The 21,593-nt window shown below is 32.0% G+C and overlaps 2 protein-coding genes across 2 annotated transcripts; one reads left to right on the top strand and one right to left on the bottom strand.

Annotated features, from left to right (window-relative positions):
- Positions 1 to 7,011: 7,011 nt before the first annotated feature.
- Positions 7,012 to 10,627, bottom strand: LOC127702744 (protein snail homolog Sna-like). Its single transcript, XM_052207049.1, has 2 exons — positions 10,564 to 10,627; positions 7,012 to 8,000 (listed from the first exon to the last, which is right to left on the bottom strand). The coding sequence occupies exons 1-2, from the start codon at positions 10,625 to 10,627 to the stop codon at positions 7,012 to 7,014; spliced, it is 1,053 nt and encodes a 350-aa protein (XP_052063009.1).
- A 2,244-nt stretch (positions 10,628 to 12,871) lies between these two features.
- On the top strand, positions 12,872 to 16,252 carry LOC127701358 (apolipoprotein D-like). The gene is made up of 4 exons (XM_052205253.1): positions 12,872 to 13,008; positions 14,109 to 14,236; positions 14,668 to 14,753; positions 15,979 to 16,252. Exons 1-4 carry the CDS (start codon positions 12,892 to 12,894, stop codon positions 16,215 to 16,217), a joined length of 570 nt encoding a protein of 189 aa, XP_052061213.1. The 5' UTR covers positions 12,872 to 12,891; the 3' UTR covers positions 16,218 to 16,252.
- The last annotated feature ends 5,341 nt before the right edge of the window (positions 16,253 to 21,593 follow it).

Below are 21,593 nucleotides of genomic sequence, written 5' to 3'. Positions count from 1 at the left end.
AGAGACGATACCAAGGAGCATTCAAAAACCATGAGTCTAAGAAATCACACACAATCCCCCCTCCTCCAAAAAAAACCAAAAAAAAAAACGAACAGACCTACAACAACCCATAAGACACTACACATTAAACTTAAAGTTGAGCAACACTTACACACATAAAAACCGGACTGAATTCTTGCGTTCCAGAACGGTAAGTAGTTCTTGCTCCAGTCGGAGCACCCATCGTCTTGCTAATGGCAATAAGATATTCGGTTATATGCGGTTATAACCAATTCAGGCAGAGATGACGGGACTGGGGTTACGATACGACTAGAACATATCCGTGGTAATTTGTGAAACAGTCAAAATTATAAAGTGTTCGTAAACATTTCTAAATGATAACTTTAACTTTACCATTAAGAACTACTGGCTCAATTCAGGTAAGCATTAACCCTTTATCCAGGAAATCGTGATGGGAAACTTAAACCCTGGAATATCGTTTGAACAGGGAGACGTTAACTCCGATTGCAGGTGTTGCTGGAATGTTGATACATAGAAATGGAAAGTTCAAAATGGGAAAATTTAAATCATTAACCGACACTCATTGTCAGCTTCTTATGTATAGTCTACTTATCTTGAAACTGAAATGGACTCGTTGATAGGCAGTTGTGTTTCTCACATGAATTCATAAACATTTGGTCATGTCGGGGCTTTTTATAGCTTACTATACGGTATGGTTTTTGCTCCTTTTTTGACGACCGTACGCTTAAATCTACGTCATATGGTCTCTAGTGGATAGGTGTCTCATTGGCAATCATATCTCCTTATTTTCATATCTGTGTTTTTAGCTTTGTATCGATCTGATGAGTTAAGCCTTTTTCAACTGATGTTTATAGTTTGTCCTTATGGCGTGCTGTTATACCACTGTCCTAGGTTAGGGAGAGGGTTGAGCGCTCACAAACATGTTAAACCCCGCCACATTCTTTATGTGCCTGTCCCAAGTCAGGAGCCTGTAGTTCAGTGGTTGTCATTGGTTCATGTTTGTCATATTTGTTTTTCGTAAATTGTTTTGTTATAAATTAGGCCGTTAGTTTTCTCAATTGAATCGTTTCATATTTTTCTTGTCGGGGCCTTTTATAGCCGACTATACGGTATGGGTTTTTTTCATTGTTGAATGCCATACGGTTGTCTATATTTGCTTACATCCACTTCATTTAAACTTGGGTTGATAGTCATACCACATCTCCTTATTTTTATACGTATTATCTTGTTTGAGGAAGATTGAACCTATATAAATTATTTTCAGCCGTTTTCTACATTTGATTTTGAAATGAGCTCATCTTCTAACAATGAGCAAGTATAATACTTATGTTTAAGAACCAAAAACAAAAGTTCTACTAGTAGTTAAGATATCATGTATTTCTTTCATATGTATACACAAAGTAATTCAAAATGTTACAAAACGATATATTATAAATATCGCATTATTGTATCAAAATTGTTAACAGACATGTGCAGCACTAAATAACACATGATAATTCTATGAATGCATATTATGCTATTTAACATATATCTTTTAAACACATAATAATATTTTGACTCTGTTAACTTATATTAAAAATTTAGCAGGTTAACACATTTATCTTTCTGTTTTCCCCTTTGAGTGAAATAAATAGAGGGAAAATGCCATACCTCTTTGACTCTCAAGAGAAAAGAAATCATGTATTTCATTCGATACAATGCATTTTTTTTATAGTACAATAAAATAATATCCTTCACTATAAACATGGAATTTTTTACTCTGTTACATTCAAAATTCAGTAGATTTCAACATTTTTCTGGTTTTCCAATTTAAGTGAAATAATTCAATTCAATTCAATATTTATTGGAAAGAGCACAATAGAGGCGTGATCCGAATACAGACAATAATAATATTAAAACAACATATAAACGAAATATAGATGCATGTAACAGCCAGTCATAAGTAAATTCTATGGATACCATAACATTCTAAGTATATTCTATGAATACCATTACATTCTAAACTCATATTAATACCATATATAGATATAAGAAGATGTGGTATGAGTGCCAATGAGACAAATCTCCATCAAAGTCAAAATTTAAAAAAGTAAACCATTATAGGTCAAAGTACGGTCTTCAACACGGAGCCTTGGCTCACACCGAATAGTAAGCTATAAAGGGCCCCAAAAATTACTAGTGTAAAACCATTCAAACGGGAAAACCAACGGTTTAATCTATATAAAAACGAGAAACGAGAAACACTTATGAACCACACCAACAAACGACAACTACTGAACATCAGATTCCTGACTTAGGACAGGTGCAAACAAATGTAGCGGGTTTAAACGTTTTAATGGTACCAAACCTTCACCCTTTTTCTGAAACAATAATGTAACATCACAACATAGAAAGACACACTATAAAATATCAACTGAAATAGCTTAACTCAATCAAAGGACATATTAACACCAGTGAACATACACTGAACAAATTTGACCTATGATACAATGTAAATACAAAATAGATAAACTAAGGGAAGAATAATAAAAGTAACATGTTATATCGGTATGAAATGTTAAACAAATTAAGAAAAACAATATGATCGAACAAAAATATCAGCCATTTGCAATAACTTTAAACACAGGTAAACGAAAATAATTTTGTTGTTAGATATACGTGTACAGTTCCAATAGAGAAAGGAAATATTTTTACAAAAAAAATAATTTTGATGTTCATAGTACGAAGTGAAAATTTATAGTAATACCAAACACTTATCAAAGCTGGTATATAGACCAGATATAACCCTGAATAACATTAAATAACAAAAAAGCATTACAATTAGTATCAACGGGTCAAATAAACAAGAAAGTACGATTTGAGAGTACTAGCAGTTACTGACAGCTAGTTAAAAGCCAAAACAATTAATAATAAAAAATCATGATACATATACATCACGATTATTCTAAATTTTCGTAATTCTACTTAAAACACACAATCACCTATATAAGGTATATGTGTACTAGTATATGCACAAATTATTATAAAGGATTATTATCTGATGAAACAGTATGGTAAAATTTTCATCCAAATTATTTGAGTTAATATCATTGATTTTATATTTAGATCTAATTTTGTTATATTGAGGACATTCAATCAAGAAGTGTATCTCATTTTCAATTTTTCCTTAGCAAAATTTACAAAATCTCTCATTAGAGGGTATTATTGGTCTTGCATACCTACCAGTTTCTATTGCTAATGAGTGTGCACTTATTCTTAATTTAGTGAGTTTTTTTCTAAGATATTTAGGAACATTAAAGTTCAAATATTCTTGTTGTTTAAATTTAGTATAAATTTTACTAAAAAATAAAAGTTTACCACAGTTTCCATCTTTTATCTTAGATAGTTCAAATATAATTTTATTTTTGTAGAAATCTTCAAGTTTCTGTTTGAAATTACTATTACAATGCTTGTTTAAGGGTATTCCAATATATTTTAATAATTAACATAATTTATTAGACCATGAATTTTCTCTATTTGTGAGAGTTTTGCCCACTTCAAAAGCAGCCTTGAGAATTTCATGTGGACCACCAGACCGTTCACCAATATCACTGAGACGCACATAGTATTTATATATAAGTTGATAACATTTAATGCTAATAGGTAATGTGCCCAATTCGCACCGCACTGCTAGATTGGAAGACTTTCCATGAACCCCAAGTATGTTTTTAAATATGGAGTTTTGTGTTTTTTCTAATTTACTTTTGTCTAATGCTTCAAAATTTGATTTGAATTCTGATATCCATACTTCTGATCCATAAGTTAAAATAGGAATTATCATTGAATTAAAAAGCTGGAGCCAAGTTTTAACAGACAAGTTTTCACTATATGGGAGTTTAGACTTTAATGCAAAATATGCTTTTTTAGCTTTATCTGAGAGGCTTGACACTGCCTGTATAAATTTTCCAGAGCTATGAAAATCAACTCCTAAGTACTTATAACAATCAACGATTTCAATTGCATTAGAACTGTAATAAAAGTACAAGTTTTCTTTATTTACTTTATTTTTAGAGAAAATTATAATGTTTGTTTTCTTAAAGTTCACTTCCAGTTTCCATTCAGCACTATATTTTTGCAAAGAATCAAGAGAGTTCTGGAGACCAGCTGCAGATTCAGATATCAATAATAAATCATCAGCATACAATAAATGGTTCACTTTTTGATCATGTAAATTAACTGCACTCGTTGAGTTTTATCTAAGTATTTTCCTATGTCATCAACAAATATATTAAATAAAGTTGGACTTAAACTGTCTCCTTGTTTGACTCCCTGATTAGCAAGAAAAGGCTTAGCAAACATATTTTGATATTTACATGAATATAAGGTATTAGAGTACATGTCATGCAGTATATTATAAAATTTGCCTTGTATTCCTTTATTTTGTAATTTTAGGTATTGAGCTGATCTCCAGACACTGTCAAAAGCCTTTTTAAAATCTACAAAACACACATATAGTTTCTTTTTACATTTAAACAAATATTTGTGTATTATTGCTTTTAAAATATAGACATGATCTACAGTTCTGTAATTTTTTCTAAAACCACCTTGATTTGAAGATAATAAATTATTTGTTTCAAGAAAATCACTAAGTCTTTTTTGTAATATGGAGGTAAAGACTTTACCAAGACAGCTTGTTATGCTTATACCTCTATAGTTCCCACAATCAGATGGGTCACCAGATTTATAAATTGGTGTCAAAAGAGAAATGTTCCAAATTTGGGAAATTTTTCTGAATTAAGTATCTTATTAAAAAGTTTTGTCAAAAGTAAAACTAGAGTGTTTGACCCTACCTTTAGAAATTCATTAATTATCAGATCAGGACCTCCAGATTTTCCCTTTTTTAACTTCTTAATGCAGTCTTTGATTTCTTTACATGGAATATAGGGACATTAAGGGATGTATTAGTAAAGTTATGGTCTTTGTTCTCTATATTTTGATTTGTTTCAGTTTTATCATTTTCACTTGAAGCAAGCAAATTTTTATAATGAATCTCCCATTCTTTGGCAGAAATAGCAGGCAAGTTACCTGTATTATTCTTTTTTTTGTAATTATTAATGCTACCCCAAAATTCTTTGGTGCTCTTTGGATTTATATCATTTATTTGTTCTATCAAGGATTGAAAAAAATCCTTTTTCAGTTTATTTTTAAGTTTATTGTATTCTCTTTTACAGTTGCAATAAGTCAATCTTAATGCATTATTATTAGGGGCTTTAGCTAATCTATTTCCAAGGGAACGAACTTCTTTTCTAAGGAGTAAGCAATCATTTGACATCCATACTTTTTTAGGTTTTGCCTTTTTTGTATGTCTTTGCATTATGGATTTTTATTAAAATTTGCTTTAAAAGAAACTGACTTTTTTTGCAGCTTCTAAATATATTTCATTAGTTTTGGTCACCAAGAAGTCAATATCATTAAAATTAGTATCGTCAATTAGTTTGTTTAAAGATAGAATGTCTTTTACACTGTTTTCTTCTAATAAAGCATCAATATAAATGTCCTTGTTCTGATCGGTTCATTTAAAAGTACCAGGAAGGGACCATAGTTCTTCCTTATTTATTTCTTTAGAACTTTTAAAATTAAAAATATTCAATGCTATTAAACAATGATCTGATAGATCAGTAGGTGGTTCTACCATAAAATTATTGATGGTATAAAATAAATTCTGTGATGTCAACATATAATCTACTGTGCTCTTACCATTACTATTATAAAATGTAAAGTAATAAAGAAAGGGCAATTTGCCATACCTCATTGACTCTAGAAAAAAACGAACAAAAAAACGATGTATTTCACTCGATGCAAAAATTCTTTTTATGATAGAATCAAAATATATCCTTTGCTATAAATATTCCTTGCGAATTGATAATCAAGAAAAAATGAAGACATTTTAATATTCCCAAAGAACACAGACTATACAGAGTGTATGCCAAAGTTGTATTTTATTAGAGGACAAAACATTTTTGATTGGATTGCTAAATTAATGAAGAATCAAGAGATCGTTATTATTTTTTTTTTGAAATACAAAATTATAACTTAACTTTTGTTGTTTATCAAAAATTCCTAAAAAAGAACAACAACATTTCAAGTAACTAAACTAGTTACCTATACATGCATATATAAAAAAATCGGTAGAACTTAAGAAAGGATGCATATATTTTTGTTGAACGTTTAGTTGATTTATAAACTCAGCTGTATGCCTCTATATGTATTTGTGGATTTCTTTGTATTTGTCTCAAATTAATTTAGTTTATTATAGTCAAAAAATGTGTTTTGGTGGAGTTTATTGAAATGTAAACTTGGTCCACCAACTCACAAACTGAATCCGAACGACTTCATGTATAGTTTGTGAGTACACACAAAAAAATCTTTAAAATAAATAACCTTTATTTCTTATAATTACAATTAAATGCACCAAAAAAGTCCAGTTACATTTTTATCAACATTAATCCCGTTTTTGTAGATTCAAACTCGTAACGTCATGAGACAGGTGTATACATGTACAAAGGTTATTGGTTGCCATGACGCCCACCAATGAAATAAGACTTAACTTACAACATTGGAATATATGGCAATACAGATTTTGTATTAAGATTTGAATATAAAAGTTACATATTCTTGTATTTATGTTACACCGCTAATTCCTTTCTTGTTTAAAATAACAAAACATGTATTGATTAACACGATAATAAATACCAGTAATTCGTTGTAAAGAAAAGTAGAAGAGAGGGGAAAAGATACCAAATGGATCATATTCAAACTCATATAAGTCGAAAACAAACCAAAAAAGCCTTAGCAAAAAACGAACAAACAACCCAAACAACAGTACACAAAAAACAACCGAGAAAACATAAAACTGAGTAACATGAAAATTATGATAGTATGATAAATATCCAAAATAAAAGAGATGTGTTAAAGTAAAAGAAAATTGTTTTATGAAAGTTGTTATGAATCTTATATCAAACGACACACTTCTAGCATATGCTTGTGGAGATAACGCTTTTGAGCGAAAGCACGTCCACATTTCTGGCAAGTAAAGTTCTTTGTAGTTACACTATGAATAAGCATATGCGATCGAAGATTTGACTTGTCAGCAAATGCTTTATCACATCCTTCAGCAGGACAGGGAAACGGTCTTTCCCCAGTATGCGTGCGCATATGTCCTTTCAAGAGCCAGGAACGTGTGAAGATTTTTCCACATACTCCACATCGATTTCTTTGTTTAGAGTGAGAGCGAACATGCGCTTGGTACGCTGAATATATGGTAAAACTTCTTTCACAGTCTTCGCATTTAAACGAAATTTGTGTTTCGGTTTTCAGTTGTAACGCGAAGGGTTTATCAGTTTCGTTAAGCCTGTTAATGTCAGGTCCACTAATTGTAGAAAGCGAGACACCCAAAAACTTCGATTCTAAATTCTGACTGCTATCGACAATTAAATCAGCACTGTTGTCACTGAAGTTTTGATTTTCGTCAGTCAAGCGAATATCGCTGACACTATCACATAAGGAGTCATTCTCCCCTTGGGAATTTTTATTGTCATCATCCTCGGAACCGTAAAATACGTTATCATCCACTCCTTCAAACACTTCATCTCCCGATTCTGATTCGTAGTCTTCATCGTTTGAGTCCCCTCCGCTTGAAGTTGAATCACTATTTGACCGATAAAAATACCCATCATCACCTAAATACTCCAATGTTTCTTTTGGGTTCACTCCAGCGAGTTCTAATTCTGGAACCCTCAATGCCAAAGCAAATCTAGTTACAAAAGACAGATAGCTCAGAGATTTGTATTTGATTACTGGGTATTTCTTGGTCACGACACTTTCCTTACTCTGTCTAGGCAGCTGCGTTTGTTGCTTTGTTGCAACTCCCAGACCTCGAGGTCCAGGAATTTTCTTGATGGACAAGCCAGACCTTGTTGTCATAACATATGGGTCATGCTCTAAAAATATAAATAAATATGTCATTTTATTTTTTTTTTATTAAAAAACTTTGTGAGTTTTATATCTTTAAATGTCATGAATTTTAACATTACATGGGTGCCATTTACAAAATGTGTAAGTTTCCCGTTTCCATATCCATGTGTATATTCAAATTGGACAGTTAGATTATAAGCTATTTTGAAACATCAGAAGCATACCAATATGACAACAGAATACTTGTAAAGTATATTCTAATAAACTATATGTCATATCAACAACAACAAAATCTTATATTATATAAGGGAATTTGGTGTTCACAAAAATGTGAAACAAATCAAATAAGAAAACTAACGGTTTAATTTATACAATACAAAATGCAATTTACGAAAAAAAACAAATATGATAGACACGAACCAACAACCCCGGAACTGCAGGCTCCTTGTTTGGGACAGGCACATAAAGAGTGCAGCAGGGTTAGACATGTTTGTGACCGCTCAACCCTCTGACAGCGGTGTTACATCCCAACATACGAACACACTGCAAATCAGTTGCAAATGGCTTAACTTCATGAACTGAATCTGTTTAATTTTTTTATAACCTGCAGATGTTTTTAATTTACTAGTATAATATTTGTCTCGGTTTGGTTGTTGTTTCATTGACGTATACACCACATCTCTCGTTATTCACATATATATCTAATTTATTTACTTTAGCATCCTACTATCTTATTGGTTCGTTTATTATGTTTCATTTACGATTTAGCACCGCGGTAGTAGAAAAGTCGACTTTAATCTGATTAAAATATAGATTTCTGATTTCGTTATGCTCATATATTTCTATAGCTGTAGTTTTTCATATGAGTGTTGTCTTAGATACTTGCCATCTCATTTCATAGTACAATACGTTCCGCTATATAGATGGTGTCCTCTCACTAAATAATACAAAATTTGGTGACTGTTGAACGAATCTATCCCATCGAACTAGAGATAAAGGATACTACAGATACAGTTAAGTCTGCCTCATATCTTGACTTACACCTAGAAATTGACAATGAGGGTCGGTTGAAAACAAAACTTTACGACAAAAGAGATGATTTCAGCTTCCCAATTGTGAACTTTCCATTTCTATGTAGCAACATTCCAGCAGCGCCTGCATACGGAGTATATATCTCCCAATTGATACGATATTCCCGAGCTTGTATTTCCTATCATGATTTCCTTGATAGAGGATTGCTGCTCACAAGGAAGCTATTAAACCAAGAGTTCCAAATGGTGAAGTTGAAATCATCCCTTCGTAAATTTTACGGACGCCATCACGAGTTGGTTGACCTTTATGGAATAACCGTTTCACAGATGATATCGGATATGTTCCTTATGTCGTAACTACAATACCCTTCCCTTTTCACGAATGTGACCTAACGAGTTAGACTATTTACCGGATTTGTAATAACATAAGCAACACGACGGGTGCCACATGTAGAGCAGGATCTGCTTACCCTTCCGGAGCACCTAAGATCACCCCCAGTTTTTGGTGGGGTTCGTGTTGCTTAGTTTTCTATGTTGTGTCATCTGTATTATTATTTGTCTGTTTGTCTTTTATTTTTGGCCATGGCGTTGTCAGTTTGTTTTCGATCTATGAGTTTGACTGTCCCTCTGGTATCTTTCGTCCCTCTTTTTCAATGCTAAATGTGGTCATGTTTGTGTCTGCTGTTCGCGATAGACGGAAATGAGAGAAATATGCCTGTTTCGATATAAAAGCAAGATTGTCTGAAACTTATAGAGTACATTTACAAAGCTAGATATGTTTATGCTCAATTCCCCTTATTCTCTTGGTCAGTGGAAGACTGACAAATGATACAATTGAAAAATTCACAATAAAAAAAACAACATTTAATTCAATCAAAATATTGGTGTAATCATTTTACCGTCAGACTCGGGGCCACTTCAATCCTTTTGTGGTAGGGTGAGCAGCTGAGACAATCAGTACCCCACTATTTTGAATTAAATTTTAGACAAGGAGAAGACACAGGTCCATATATAGAAACAGGCAAATGTTAAGACACTAGCACCGTCTCTTGGAGCCAAAACTTAAGCTGTTCCTCTCAAAGTAAACCCTATTCTCTCCTCAAAATATTCAATTAAAAATCAGTAATATTATTAAATCATGTCAAAATAACTTGTTTTATTGGTTTGTTTTCACTCATATATTTGCGAACACCTCTGAAGGCAAGCACTAGTCCTATTAATTGTGACGTATTGGAAGGCTATTTCAAATTTTGCTTTGACGCATGTTACAGGGCACCTGCTTTTAAGAACGTGAATTATCTTCCCTTGAAATAATAAAAAAAAATAACCAATGCAGTTGATTCATATTCAACAAGGTGTTAACTCTGAATGAAATCGGATTTAAATTAAAAAAAAACACACTGGATCAACGTAAAAACAAGAAAAATCGTTTGAAAGGAACATTGAGGACAGTTGAAAGACTAAAAAAACATTTGAGTTTCAGCCGTTACGGACACGTACGAAGTTACGTTATACACCAGTTTTTCAACTAATTCCACGTTCAATATAGTTTTCATACCCGTATTGCTTTTGTATTTTCCTGTTCTGTATCCTCGAATACCATTCAAGTAACATTTTGGCATGATTAAAATAATATAGCCCAGTTTGAACTAATTAACTGTAACCGGATGTTATTCGTTGACGTTGTTTACAATGGCGACGTCTGCACACAACACACAACTTGGCGTGTATGACGTCAGTTGCTAGGTAACCACCAGTAGCTATAACGTTATTAAGCGCGCACCTTGCAATGTCATTCAACCAATGGAAGTGTTCCTATCTTAACTATCAAACAGCAACACCTATATATTTTTAGATTTTTTATATGCTGTTGTTTTTCGTCATGTTTTTACTTATTTATAACGTTACGCGCGATTTTAAGTTTATTAATGATAACGTTGTGTGTAGTATGCATGAGCCGCTCGCATGGGTCACTCTTTCGAGCCCAACGATACATGTATATAATAAGATCAAATTAAGATGAATTATATATCAAAAGGTTCCTCATTTCAAAAATCAAAAGTATCTGGAATTAATCAGATTGGATATTTTTCTTAGATGCAATGCAAAACCACAGTCGTAAATACATAAGATATTTTCAAATCAATATACCTCTCCGTGAAATAGCGTAATCATGATAGATATAGGTTTATTTTTATTATATATGTTAGGGTACGAATGTCTTTTGTTATACGAAATTTGTCGGGCGCATGAGGTCTCAGCTGCTCATCCCTACCAAAAAATGATTGACGTTGGTTTAAAGTAGTTAACCATGGAGTTGTTGTTACATCAACCCATCAAAGTTAATACACATATTTATTATAATGTGAACTTTTTAAAATATATGCCATATTAGGGTTTTGACCCAGAATTTAAGGTTACCAAAAAGTCATGGTCACATCAACTTGAAACTTAGTACGCATGTTTATTATGATAAGATATATGCCAAAATCACGATTTTAACCCAGAATTCCCGATTCACAAAACATGGAAATTTGATAATGCGAACGATGCATGGTGTCCTATGGACACATATTCTTGTTTTCATAATATATAGGAAATAATTAAAAAAAAAAAAAAACTATGCGAGCTTTTGTTCTGTGTTCAAGACCTCATTACACCTTTCAGATGAAGAACAACATAAAAGCGCAATTCCTCCTCTTTTGATTTTGTCAATTGCGTGTAGGGATTTTGTGTCATGAGTTAGCACATTTGATCCCTCCTTTTTCATTATGTTTTGCTTTTCCTTAACAAATCAAATATACATTCATTTCAGGCAGTTTTGTGCCTGTCCCAAGTCAGGAGCCTCTGGCCTATGTTAGTCTTGTATGTTTTTTTTAATTTTAGTTCATTATGTGTTTCGGAGTTTAGTGTGACGTTCATTTTCACTGAACTAGTACACATTTTTGTTTAGGGATCAGTTGAAGCCCGCCTCCGGGTGCGGGATTTTCTCGCTGTGTTGAAGACCCATTGGTGGCCTTGGGATGTTTTCTGCTCTTTGGTCGGGTTGTTGTCTCTTTGACACATTCCCCATTTCCGTTCCAATTTCAGTTTTATACTGAAAAGCCTAAAAGAATTAGTTCAAACATTAAAAGCTGCAAACATTATATAAGTCTATGCATTTTATGAAATTGATAAATTTTCCATTCTTGCATTAAATTTCAAATGAAAATTGACCATTTGATTGATGTTTGCTAAATGTTCGCTGAGTAGCTCATGTTTCATGTTTATTCAGGACTATATCCAACTAAAGATGCAAGGTACATAAATGTAGAGTTGACAAAACTACATCAAAACGTCCTCTTCTACTGATTTATTCTGAGTTTTTTTTACAAGTATCAAGGTTTTTATTTAGCCGCAATAATGTCAAGTTTTTATCTTATCAATGAATATGAATGTATTTCAAAAGCATGTTGTCTAATAAAACTTGATAAGATTCTTTCACCATACACACACACACACACACAAATTAGAAGGAGATAAAATGTTTACTCGCATCATCTCGTGCCTAATCAAGTGTTGAGACTTGGGTTCTGTCGCCAAAACTATTATAGTCAATATACGACAACACATATCATATTGTGATAAAACCGAAGTGGGCCATGAATGCAGAGCGCACGTTATTCCAACGTGGACAATATTTAAAATAAAAAGAACAATACATAGAATTGACCATCATTAACCTTGAATAAATCCTATATGAAATCACTTTGTTTTGGACACAGAAAAATGACCACAAGTGGTTATATCTTATGAAATCCATGATAAGGATTCACATGTCCGAACATCTGATATTTATAAGCTATTAATACTACCCGGCTTAGATTTTCGAATAGTTTCGATCAAAATGTTGTCCCTTGCTGGTTGTATCCTCTGTCTGTTTCTGGGTTGTTCTTACGCCCAAGTGTTTGGTACAGGGAAATGTCCTACTGTTTCAGTAAAATCAGGATTTGATATAAATCAAGTAAGTGTTTTTTCTTTTCGATTTGTTCATTCTTGGTCTACTTACTTTTAATTTCATTTATTTAGATATATACACCTGTACTTTGTTTCATGCATTATGCAAATATTGTGAAATTAATTAATTGCATGTGTAATTTCTCATTTGTTAGCTCTTCGTTTGGAAGCGAACGAAAATGTACATATAAATATATAATATTAAGTCAATGTCAGAAAATAACAATATTTGTGAACGAACCCTTGACAGTTTCGTACTGAATGAAAAAAAGATATTTTCATTGTTTTCAGCTTAAACACATTCATTATCTTAATAATCTGAATAACTGTCATAATATGGACATTTTTGTCATCCGCAAATACATTTAATCGACACCGGGTCTTTTATAATCTACATCGAGCTCGCTCAGGACAGTGACAATATAAATCACATTCAAAAGTTTAGTCAAATGAAAAGAATTTTGAAATAATATCTAATAAACAAGAAATGGAAATCCAAATCTTTATATTATAATATTAACAATTTTCTATGTTTAAAAAAAAAATCTCCACTGACATACCGATTTCCTGGTAAACTGTCATATATTATAGATAAATGTGTCCAATTATAATAATATGCTGGAAAATGCTGGAAAACGATAGCTTTACATTATTATAGTATGAATCAACTTGAGAAACATACAAAATTTTTCATTTCTGGTAATAAAATACTAAGACAATATTATAATAAGATGCCAGTTAAGCAAAACAGTCTATAAACCACGCTGCAATTGTTTGCACCTGTCCTAAGTCAGGAATCTGATGTTCAGTAGTTGTCGTTTGTTGATGTGGTTCATAAGTGTTTCTCGTTTCTCATTTTTTATATAGATTAGAACGTTGGTTTTCCCGTTTGAATGGTTTTACACTAGTAATTTTTGGGGCCCTTTATAGCTTGCTGTTCCGTGTGAGCCAAGGCTCCGTGTTGAAGGCCGTACTTTGACCTATAATGATTTACTTTTATAAATTTTGACTTGGATGGAGAGTTGTCTCATTGGCACTCATACCACATCTTTTTATATCTATATATAGTCCCTTAAAATTATTTCATAATCTTTGTTGTCGTTTCAGTATCTTGGAGATTGGTATGAAATATACAAATTCAAAGCTGGTTTTGAAAACGACCAAGTCTGTAATAAGGCAAATTACAAGCTGAAAGATAATGGCCACATTGATATATTTAATTCTGGATTTGGACCGTGAGTATCTTTTATTTATATTTTATATTTTCATTATATTTGATTTAAATTGGTCCTCAAAACAAGAAACATAGCGATTTTTTTTTATTTCTTTGTCTTCCGAGAATCAATGAACTGAAATTTGAAAGTTTTCATGGTTTTCGTTATTTTTTATTGTTATCTCTGACTGAAGATATTTGGTCATAAAAATGCACTATTATATTGATTAAGTTTCAAACATCAATTGATCATGGGAAAACTTTTTAAAAAAGTAACTAATTAAAACAATTAATTAAAAAAAAACGAATTTAATCGATACAAAATGAAAGGAACCATTTTCCGATTTTTAGTTTGGTCTAAAATTGATTCTCGTATTACCTATTCCGTACTTATTCTGGCAGTAAATCTTAATAACTTTAAATACTGTATTTTTTTCTGTTTTCTATTGGTAGAGACGGAAAACAAACGTCTGCAGAGGGCGACGCTTATATCCCTGATAAAAGTGATGCAGCAAGACTTAAACTTAGATTTGCCTCTGGTAAGTAAAAGTGGAAACAGATTTTCCAAGTCCAAGCCAAGGGCAACGAAAAAGAGTAGGGGGAAATAAGGCCCTTATACTACAAAGTGTAAAGAAGATAAAACCAAATTTAACATTTAACGAGTAACCATACAACCATGACGAACTTTTAGATTTTGTAAAATTTCTTGATTTTCCCTGTTCTAAATCAACTTTTATGTATATTTAGCATTGGAAAAGTACATGCGCATCCACAAAAAAACTGTATGTATTAGGTCAGATTATGTAAATAACTTTAATAAAGGATCATAAAGCTTCTCTAAAATCATTTTGTTGTTTTTTGGCTGCGCACGATGTTTTCTCAACAGATATATGAATGGAAAATTGCTTAATTCAGCATTTTTCTTCGTTTTAATGAAAGCAGTGCAAATAATGACGATATTTATTTGAACTTTGATAAGCACACATAATGTTTGATTTTTTTATCTGTATACAGAACCTAGATAATTTAACATGTCATTGAAATAGTAAGCATGCTAACCGTGAATGATTTAAAATGTGTTGTGTGTGTTGTGTTTTTGTGCAAAATCGAGGAAGTCTCGCAAATAAAAAAAAAAAATCTACTAGTTAATATACGACTTACATGCCACACATGTATATTTAGTATTGGAAAAGTACATGCACATCCACAAAACAACTGTATGTATTACATGTAGGTCAGATTATGTAAATAACTTTAATAAAGGATCATGAAGCTTCTCTAAAATCATTTTGTTGTATTTTGGCTGCGCACGATGTTTTCTCAACAGATATATGAATGGAAGATTGCTTAATTCAGCATTTTTCTTCGTTTTAATGAAAGCAGTGCATGACGTAATTAAGACACCAACGCATTAAAAATCTTTTAACATCAATTTATAATTCTTGACCGTATGCATTTCCTAACATAATGTGCTTGTTTGAAATAGTTTTTAAACATTTTATTTTCTTGACTCTTTTAATGCCCTTCTCCTTACGATATTTATTTGAACTTTTATAAGCACACATAATGTTTGATTTTTTTATTTGTATACAGAACCTAGATAAATTTAACATGTCATTGAAATAGTAAGCATGCTAACCGTGAACGATTTAAAATGTGTGTTGTGTTTTTGTGCAAACAAAATCGAGGAAGTCTCACAAATTGCGGTTTCTATATATTCATCTTGAACTCTTGGTTTTAACTTAATTGTTTATATCGTTTCAGCTGCGCCATATGGAGACTACTGGGTCTTAGACACGGATTATGAAACATATACTTTAATATTTTCGTGTACAGATCTTTTGTTTGGAGCAACACATTTCGAATTTGCTTGGATTTTGGCCAGAGAAAAGACAATCAGCGATGATATCAAAAACAAACTTTTTAAACAAATGGCGGACTTCAAAATAAATACAAGCAACTTTTTGAAAACAAATCAAACTTCTGTATATTGTACCAATTGAATGTTTAAATGTTTATTAAAATGTTTTGTTTGTTATGTCTTCTTAGTTCTGTTTTTAGAGAAATGTTATGCATCATAACAGCTTTTGAGTACGCACATTTTTACGTAAGAAAATTCTGAATAGGAATAGTTTATGGCCCCATTGGTTTTAGGTTAAATTCCGTTATTTCAAGCATTCTTTAACACATTTGTGTTTTGTCTTATGTTGAAATGTTTTTTTTTTTAGGTTTTTTTTCTTCTTTAATTTTTGGCCATGCAATTAATAAAAAAATAAGGAGTTGTGGTATGATTGCCAATGAGACCAAGGACGAGGATGTCATTAAACACATCTACGCTAGCCAAGGGTTACGATCCAGTCCCCTCCTCTCCACCCTTGGCAGATTAAGCCAACATTTGTGAAACAATGTTGCGCCATCTACCGGTAGATAAAAGTCACACCCATTCCGACTACATCTTTTTTGACCAATGAGAGCACTTGAACTCTCTTCAGTTTGGAGGTGTAAATATTGTTGTGCCTAGTGTTTACAAATTTCGTGAAACAGGAACCGAAAATATACATTGACATTCCAACATTTCCGAAATTCTGTCTTAATCCGCCAAGAGAGGAGGGGACTGGATCGTAACCCTTGGCTAGCAAAGATGCATTAAACATGACTAAATATGAAACAATTCAAAAGAGAAAACAAACAATGTGATCGTGATTTATGTGTAAACAAAAAACGAAAAACAAATAAGGCAGACAGCTACCAATAACAACCAATGCATTTTAGGCTTCTGACTTGGACCTGACACATAAATGCAGGGAGGTTAAGCATTTTTGTGAGCAATCAACCTTCCCCTATGCTTGAAAGTGGTGTTACAGCACAACAGCACAACAAATGTTAAAGATGGATAGAAAAAACATAACTCATTAGATCGGCACTAAGCACACCAAAATCTCTGACAAATCTACTCGTAATTACCGAAACCTATTCAAACGATAAACATTCACTTTTGTTCTCGTACTAAGAACAACAAAATTATTTATTTTGTAAAAATTATTTCCGTACTCTATGTATACCTTACAACAAAATTATTTTTATTTACCTGTGTACGTTATTTTATTTTGCGGCATTTTGTCCAAGGTTATGGTTGTCTTTCTGATATTGTTAAACATCTAAACCCCTTGTTTTATTAATTTTGTATTTTATTACATTGTGTCATAGATCAAAATTATGCGTTCAGTGTAACTGTGTTCACTTGTTTTTGTTAATATGTCTTTTAGTTGAGTTAAGCCATTTCAATTGATATTTTATAGTGTGTCTTTCTATTTTGTGATGTTACACTATTGTTTCGGGTAGGGTGAAGGTTGGCGCCTATTATAACGTTTAAACCCGCATTTGCACCTGTCCTAAGTCAGGAACATGATGGTCAGTGGTTGTCGTTTGTTGATGTGGTTCATAAGTGTTTCTCAATTTTTATATAGATTAGACCGTTGGTTTTCCTGTTTGAATGGTTTTACACTAGTCATTGTTGGGGCCCTTTATAGCTTGCTGTTCGGTGTGAGCCAAGGCTCCGTGTTGAAGGCCGTACTTTGACCTATAATGGTTTACTTTTACAAATTGTGACTTGGATGGAGAGTTGTCTCATTGGCACTCATACTACATCTTCTTATATCTATATAAAGTCAATTCCAACTAAAATAATAAACCAAGATTTCGAGACTATTGGCGGTTTTTCTTCAACTTGTGCTTTTTTATTATGTCCCCTTATAATTTCCGTCTGTTTTTTTTAAATAAAGTGACAGTAATTTCATGTCATGACAGTGCTGAAAAATATTAACATAACTATAATTGCATTTAAGAGCGTACTGGTAAGGAAGTATACAAAACAGGAACTTCTGATATGAGAAAAAGGCAAAATTTACCCCCCCCCCCCTAATTCATTATTCAAAATATAAAACACGCAACAGGAGTTCTGCAGTGATGCCCCAGTCGTTTAATTTTCATTAGATAACAAAACTACAGAAATATTTTATATTATACATTGTTTAATAGTTACACATATGCGTAAAACTACTTTGTTTGAACTGTATACTATTCCAGGCCTTGTATGTTAAGCAATCGCCATTCAATCATATTTTAATTCTCTCCAACATAAATTTCAGTACAGTGATGTGAAGACAAAAAGCACAATAACAATTAATCCACCAAAAACTGCTTAGAAAATCATCAATTTTGGTATCAAAGAAGAAAAAAAAAAACTACATGACATGCAAACATGAAAGTGACAGTAGATATTACTAAAACATAGACGTTATACAGTTACTGGACACAGTCAAAGGGCAAAGTACTAACAGGCAATTCGGTTTAGTTTTATTTGAAAAATCAATTCCAAGATCTGACCCATGATATAACATTTTCCTGAGTACACTAGAACTTTGTGTTTATGTAAAGGACAGATAGGCTAAAAGTCAATGATCGGAGATAAACATTTTGATATATCTTAGTACACGTAAACAAAACTTGGTCATTTTCTCACTTGTCTAATCAGATAAAATATATACATTCATACTTTGGGTCTAAATTCTCGACCTAAACTTTGAACAATAAATAACGCTTAAAATCATAAACATTAGTTTAAAAAATTGTTTAATCAAAATGCACATTTTTTACAATATAGGTGTAAGCAGTTTGCAAAGGTTACTTAGTGTTTGTTTGTCTCGTAAAAAAATATTTTGAACCCTTATAAACGTTTGTACCGATAAAACTTTCATAGTCATATTTCCATAGCGATATCCCGACGTTTAACTTTTTAAAGAATATGCTTTGAAGTTTTAATGAAATTTCAACTCTTCAATTGTTTGTTAGCAATTATTGGTTTCCTTTTGTCACTACCAGGATACTACCTAAACGAATACCATAATGTTTTCAGACGATTAAGTAAAAATATACCTTTCAATTCGGTTGACGGGAAATGACTTTTCGACTCTTTAAACTACACTCACTACAATTCCTCACAGTCGTATCAAACAGAAATTTACTTATTTATCAAATGGTCCTTCAAAAAAAATTGATTTTAAATTTGTTTGCTTTTTTTTTATACTAAAGCCTTCTTCTGTAAAGAAAAATGTTTGCTAGATATACAAGCTGGAACTGTTATCAGATGAAATAAGCTGTTTAATTTATTCTTGTAGATTTTAGCATAGGTATTCCTATGGTCACGCATTGCGCCTATATAATAGGAGACTTAATTGTTTCTGTAAGTTTTGCGAATCACAGTTTATGGACAACTCAGGATAGTTCCGTCGTAAATTAATCTGATAGAATAATCCAATAACACTTGCAGTTGCCCTGATAATATTTTAGCTTTAAATATAAAATCAACTATTCTCTATTTATGCTCCGGAAATTTACCTCAGAGTACTGACATTAAATAAATCTAGTAATATGAACAGCAATAATTGTCCTTGTCTTGATTTTGGATATTTCTGTTTCACACAGGAAAGAATCTACAAAATTTACGACAAAATCGACGATTTATCGTTCCATATTGTCAATTTTCCCTTTTTGACAGTAATGTTTCTTTGGGCCCTCCAAACGGTGTAAATTTGTCCAAACTATTTCCCACTATGCCAGTATTTGTAGTGACGTTTGTTTCACGAGCGTAATCCATGTTTAAACGGTAAATTTTCTACCAAGGGATTTCTTTACCACAAGTCAATCAAAACATTTTTGAATTATTCAATTTGATCGTATATATGAAGACTTGATTAGTAAGACCATTTAGGACCTCCCAAAATATAATTTTTATTCGGGATCACGATTTTCAAAAATTGTTATCGCGAATTTTATAATGCGTTATTACGGAGTGCTTTCTTTATAACGAATCTAAGGAATTTGTTATCACAGATTTGTGTAATTCGTGATAGCGGATTTAAAATGTATAATTCGATATAACAAACTCTGTTTCGCTATTACGGATTAAATGCGTGATAAAGAATCCAATGAGTTTGTTATCACAAATTTTCGGATTAAAAATTTGCGATTACGACAATGTTTTTATTTTAGTCGTGATAACAAATTTGATATTATAATAACGTTTTTAAAAAATCCGTGATAACAGATTTCTTCCTTTACTACGAATTACAAAATTATGAATAATCAATTCAACAGATTCATTATCACGAATTTTATCCGTGATAAGGAATTATAATTGCTGATAATTAAATCATAGTTTTACAATTCATGATGACGATTTTGATTCGTGATCATGAGTTTTTAAATTCGTGATGTCGAATTCAAATAATATTTTTTTTGAGGTCCTAAAATAGTTTTGCGTAGAACTGGAAGTTTGGATACACCGGTAAAAATATTATTAAAACGGTACATCACATCCTATTTTTACGGTTTATTGCACAACATCGCGCTGCTTTATTTATTTTTGCAGAATAAATCAAACCGTTTGTTTTTATACTGTTGAAATATTTCGCATTTTAACATATCGGGGCCAATACGGTATGGGTTTTGCACATTGTTGAAGATCGTTGTTCACATCTTCGAAAGATTGCTTTCCCATTGGCAAGCATCACACATATCGCAGACAGAAAGGTAAACACATAATAACCCAGCAAGTAAAACTGTTGGAATTCAAAGTGAAACAGCGTCAATCAAAGGTAAACTTATACGTATTTATATATGTTATTTCAATTCATCCACGTGTCTATGTTGCATTTTCACGTGTTCATTCTCGTATAAAGCATCGATCTTTCCTTGTGTGTGTGTGAGGGGGGGGGGGGGGGTATTTATGTACGTATGAGAAAGGGTTGTTTCTCTGGACACACCATTTTTTTCAACTTTATTTAAAAATACACATCACAAAACAATTTTTTCAAAATTTTTCACTAATGCAAAAAACAAAAAAAAAGCAATCCATTCCGTTCTGAAAACAGTTATATTTGTTTTAAAATCTTAGAAACAAACAATTTATTAAACAATATGACCCTCAAAACAAAATGTTTGCCAGGTTCTGAAAAAGAGGGGTTGTGTTACAACTCGACAACACATTTTTTGTTTGATCATCCTTTTACGTTTTTGAAATTTATCTGTGAAATTACAATAGTTTTGTTTACAAAAAAACAAGTCAATTTACAAAAAAGAGTTAGAATGACCATACATAAGGTGCTGTTATTATAAACCTGAAAAACTGACGATTAAAAGACCTTTGTTGTTTATTTTTGAAATTCAATTTTGTTGTACAGTTACATATACATATGTTTAAAAATAGTAGGCTACTCCTTATGTCGGTCAGGCGTTGTTATATCATATTGAATCATGTTGACCTCTTCAGATGTTTCATAAAGATCTTAAGTAACTGAAGTATATATATTGCAACACGA

The sequence above is a fragment of the Mytilus californianus genome, unplaced genomic scaffold (genome assembly GCF_021869535.1).
Source record: "Mytilus californianus isolate M0D057914Y unplaced genomic scaffold, xbMytCali1.0.p SCAF_5, whole genome shotgun sequence".
NCBI classification, from domain to species: domain Eukaryota; kingdom Metazoa; phylum Mollusca; class Bivalvia; order Mytilida; family Mytilidae; genus Mytilus; species Mytilus californianus.
This window is presented reverse-complemented; position numbering and strand designations above follow the sequence as displayed.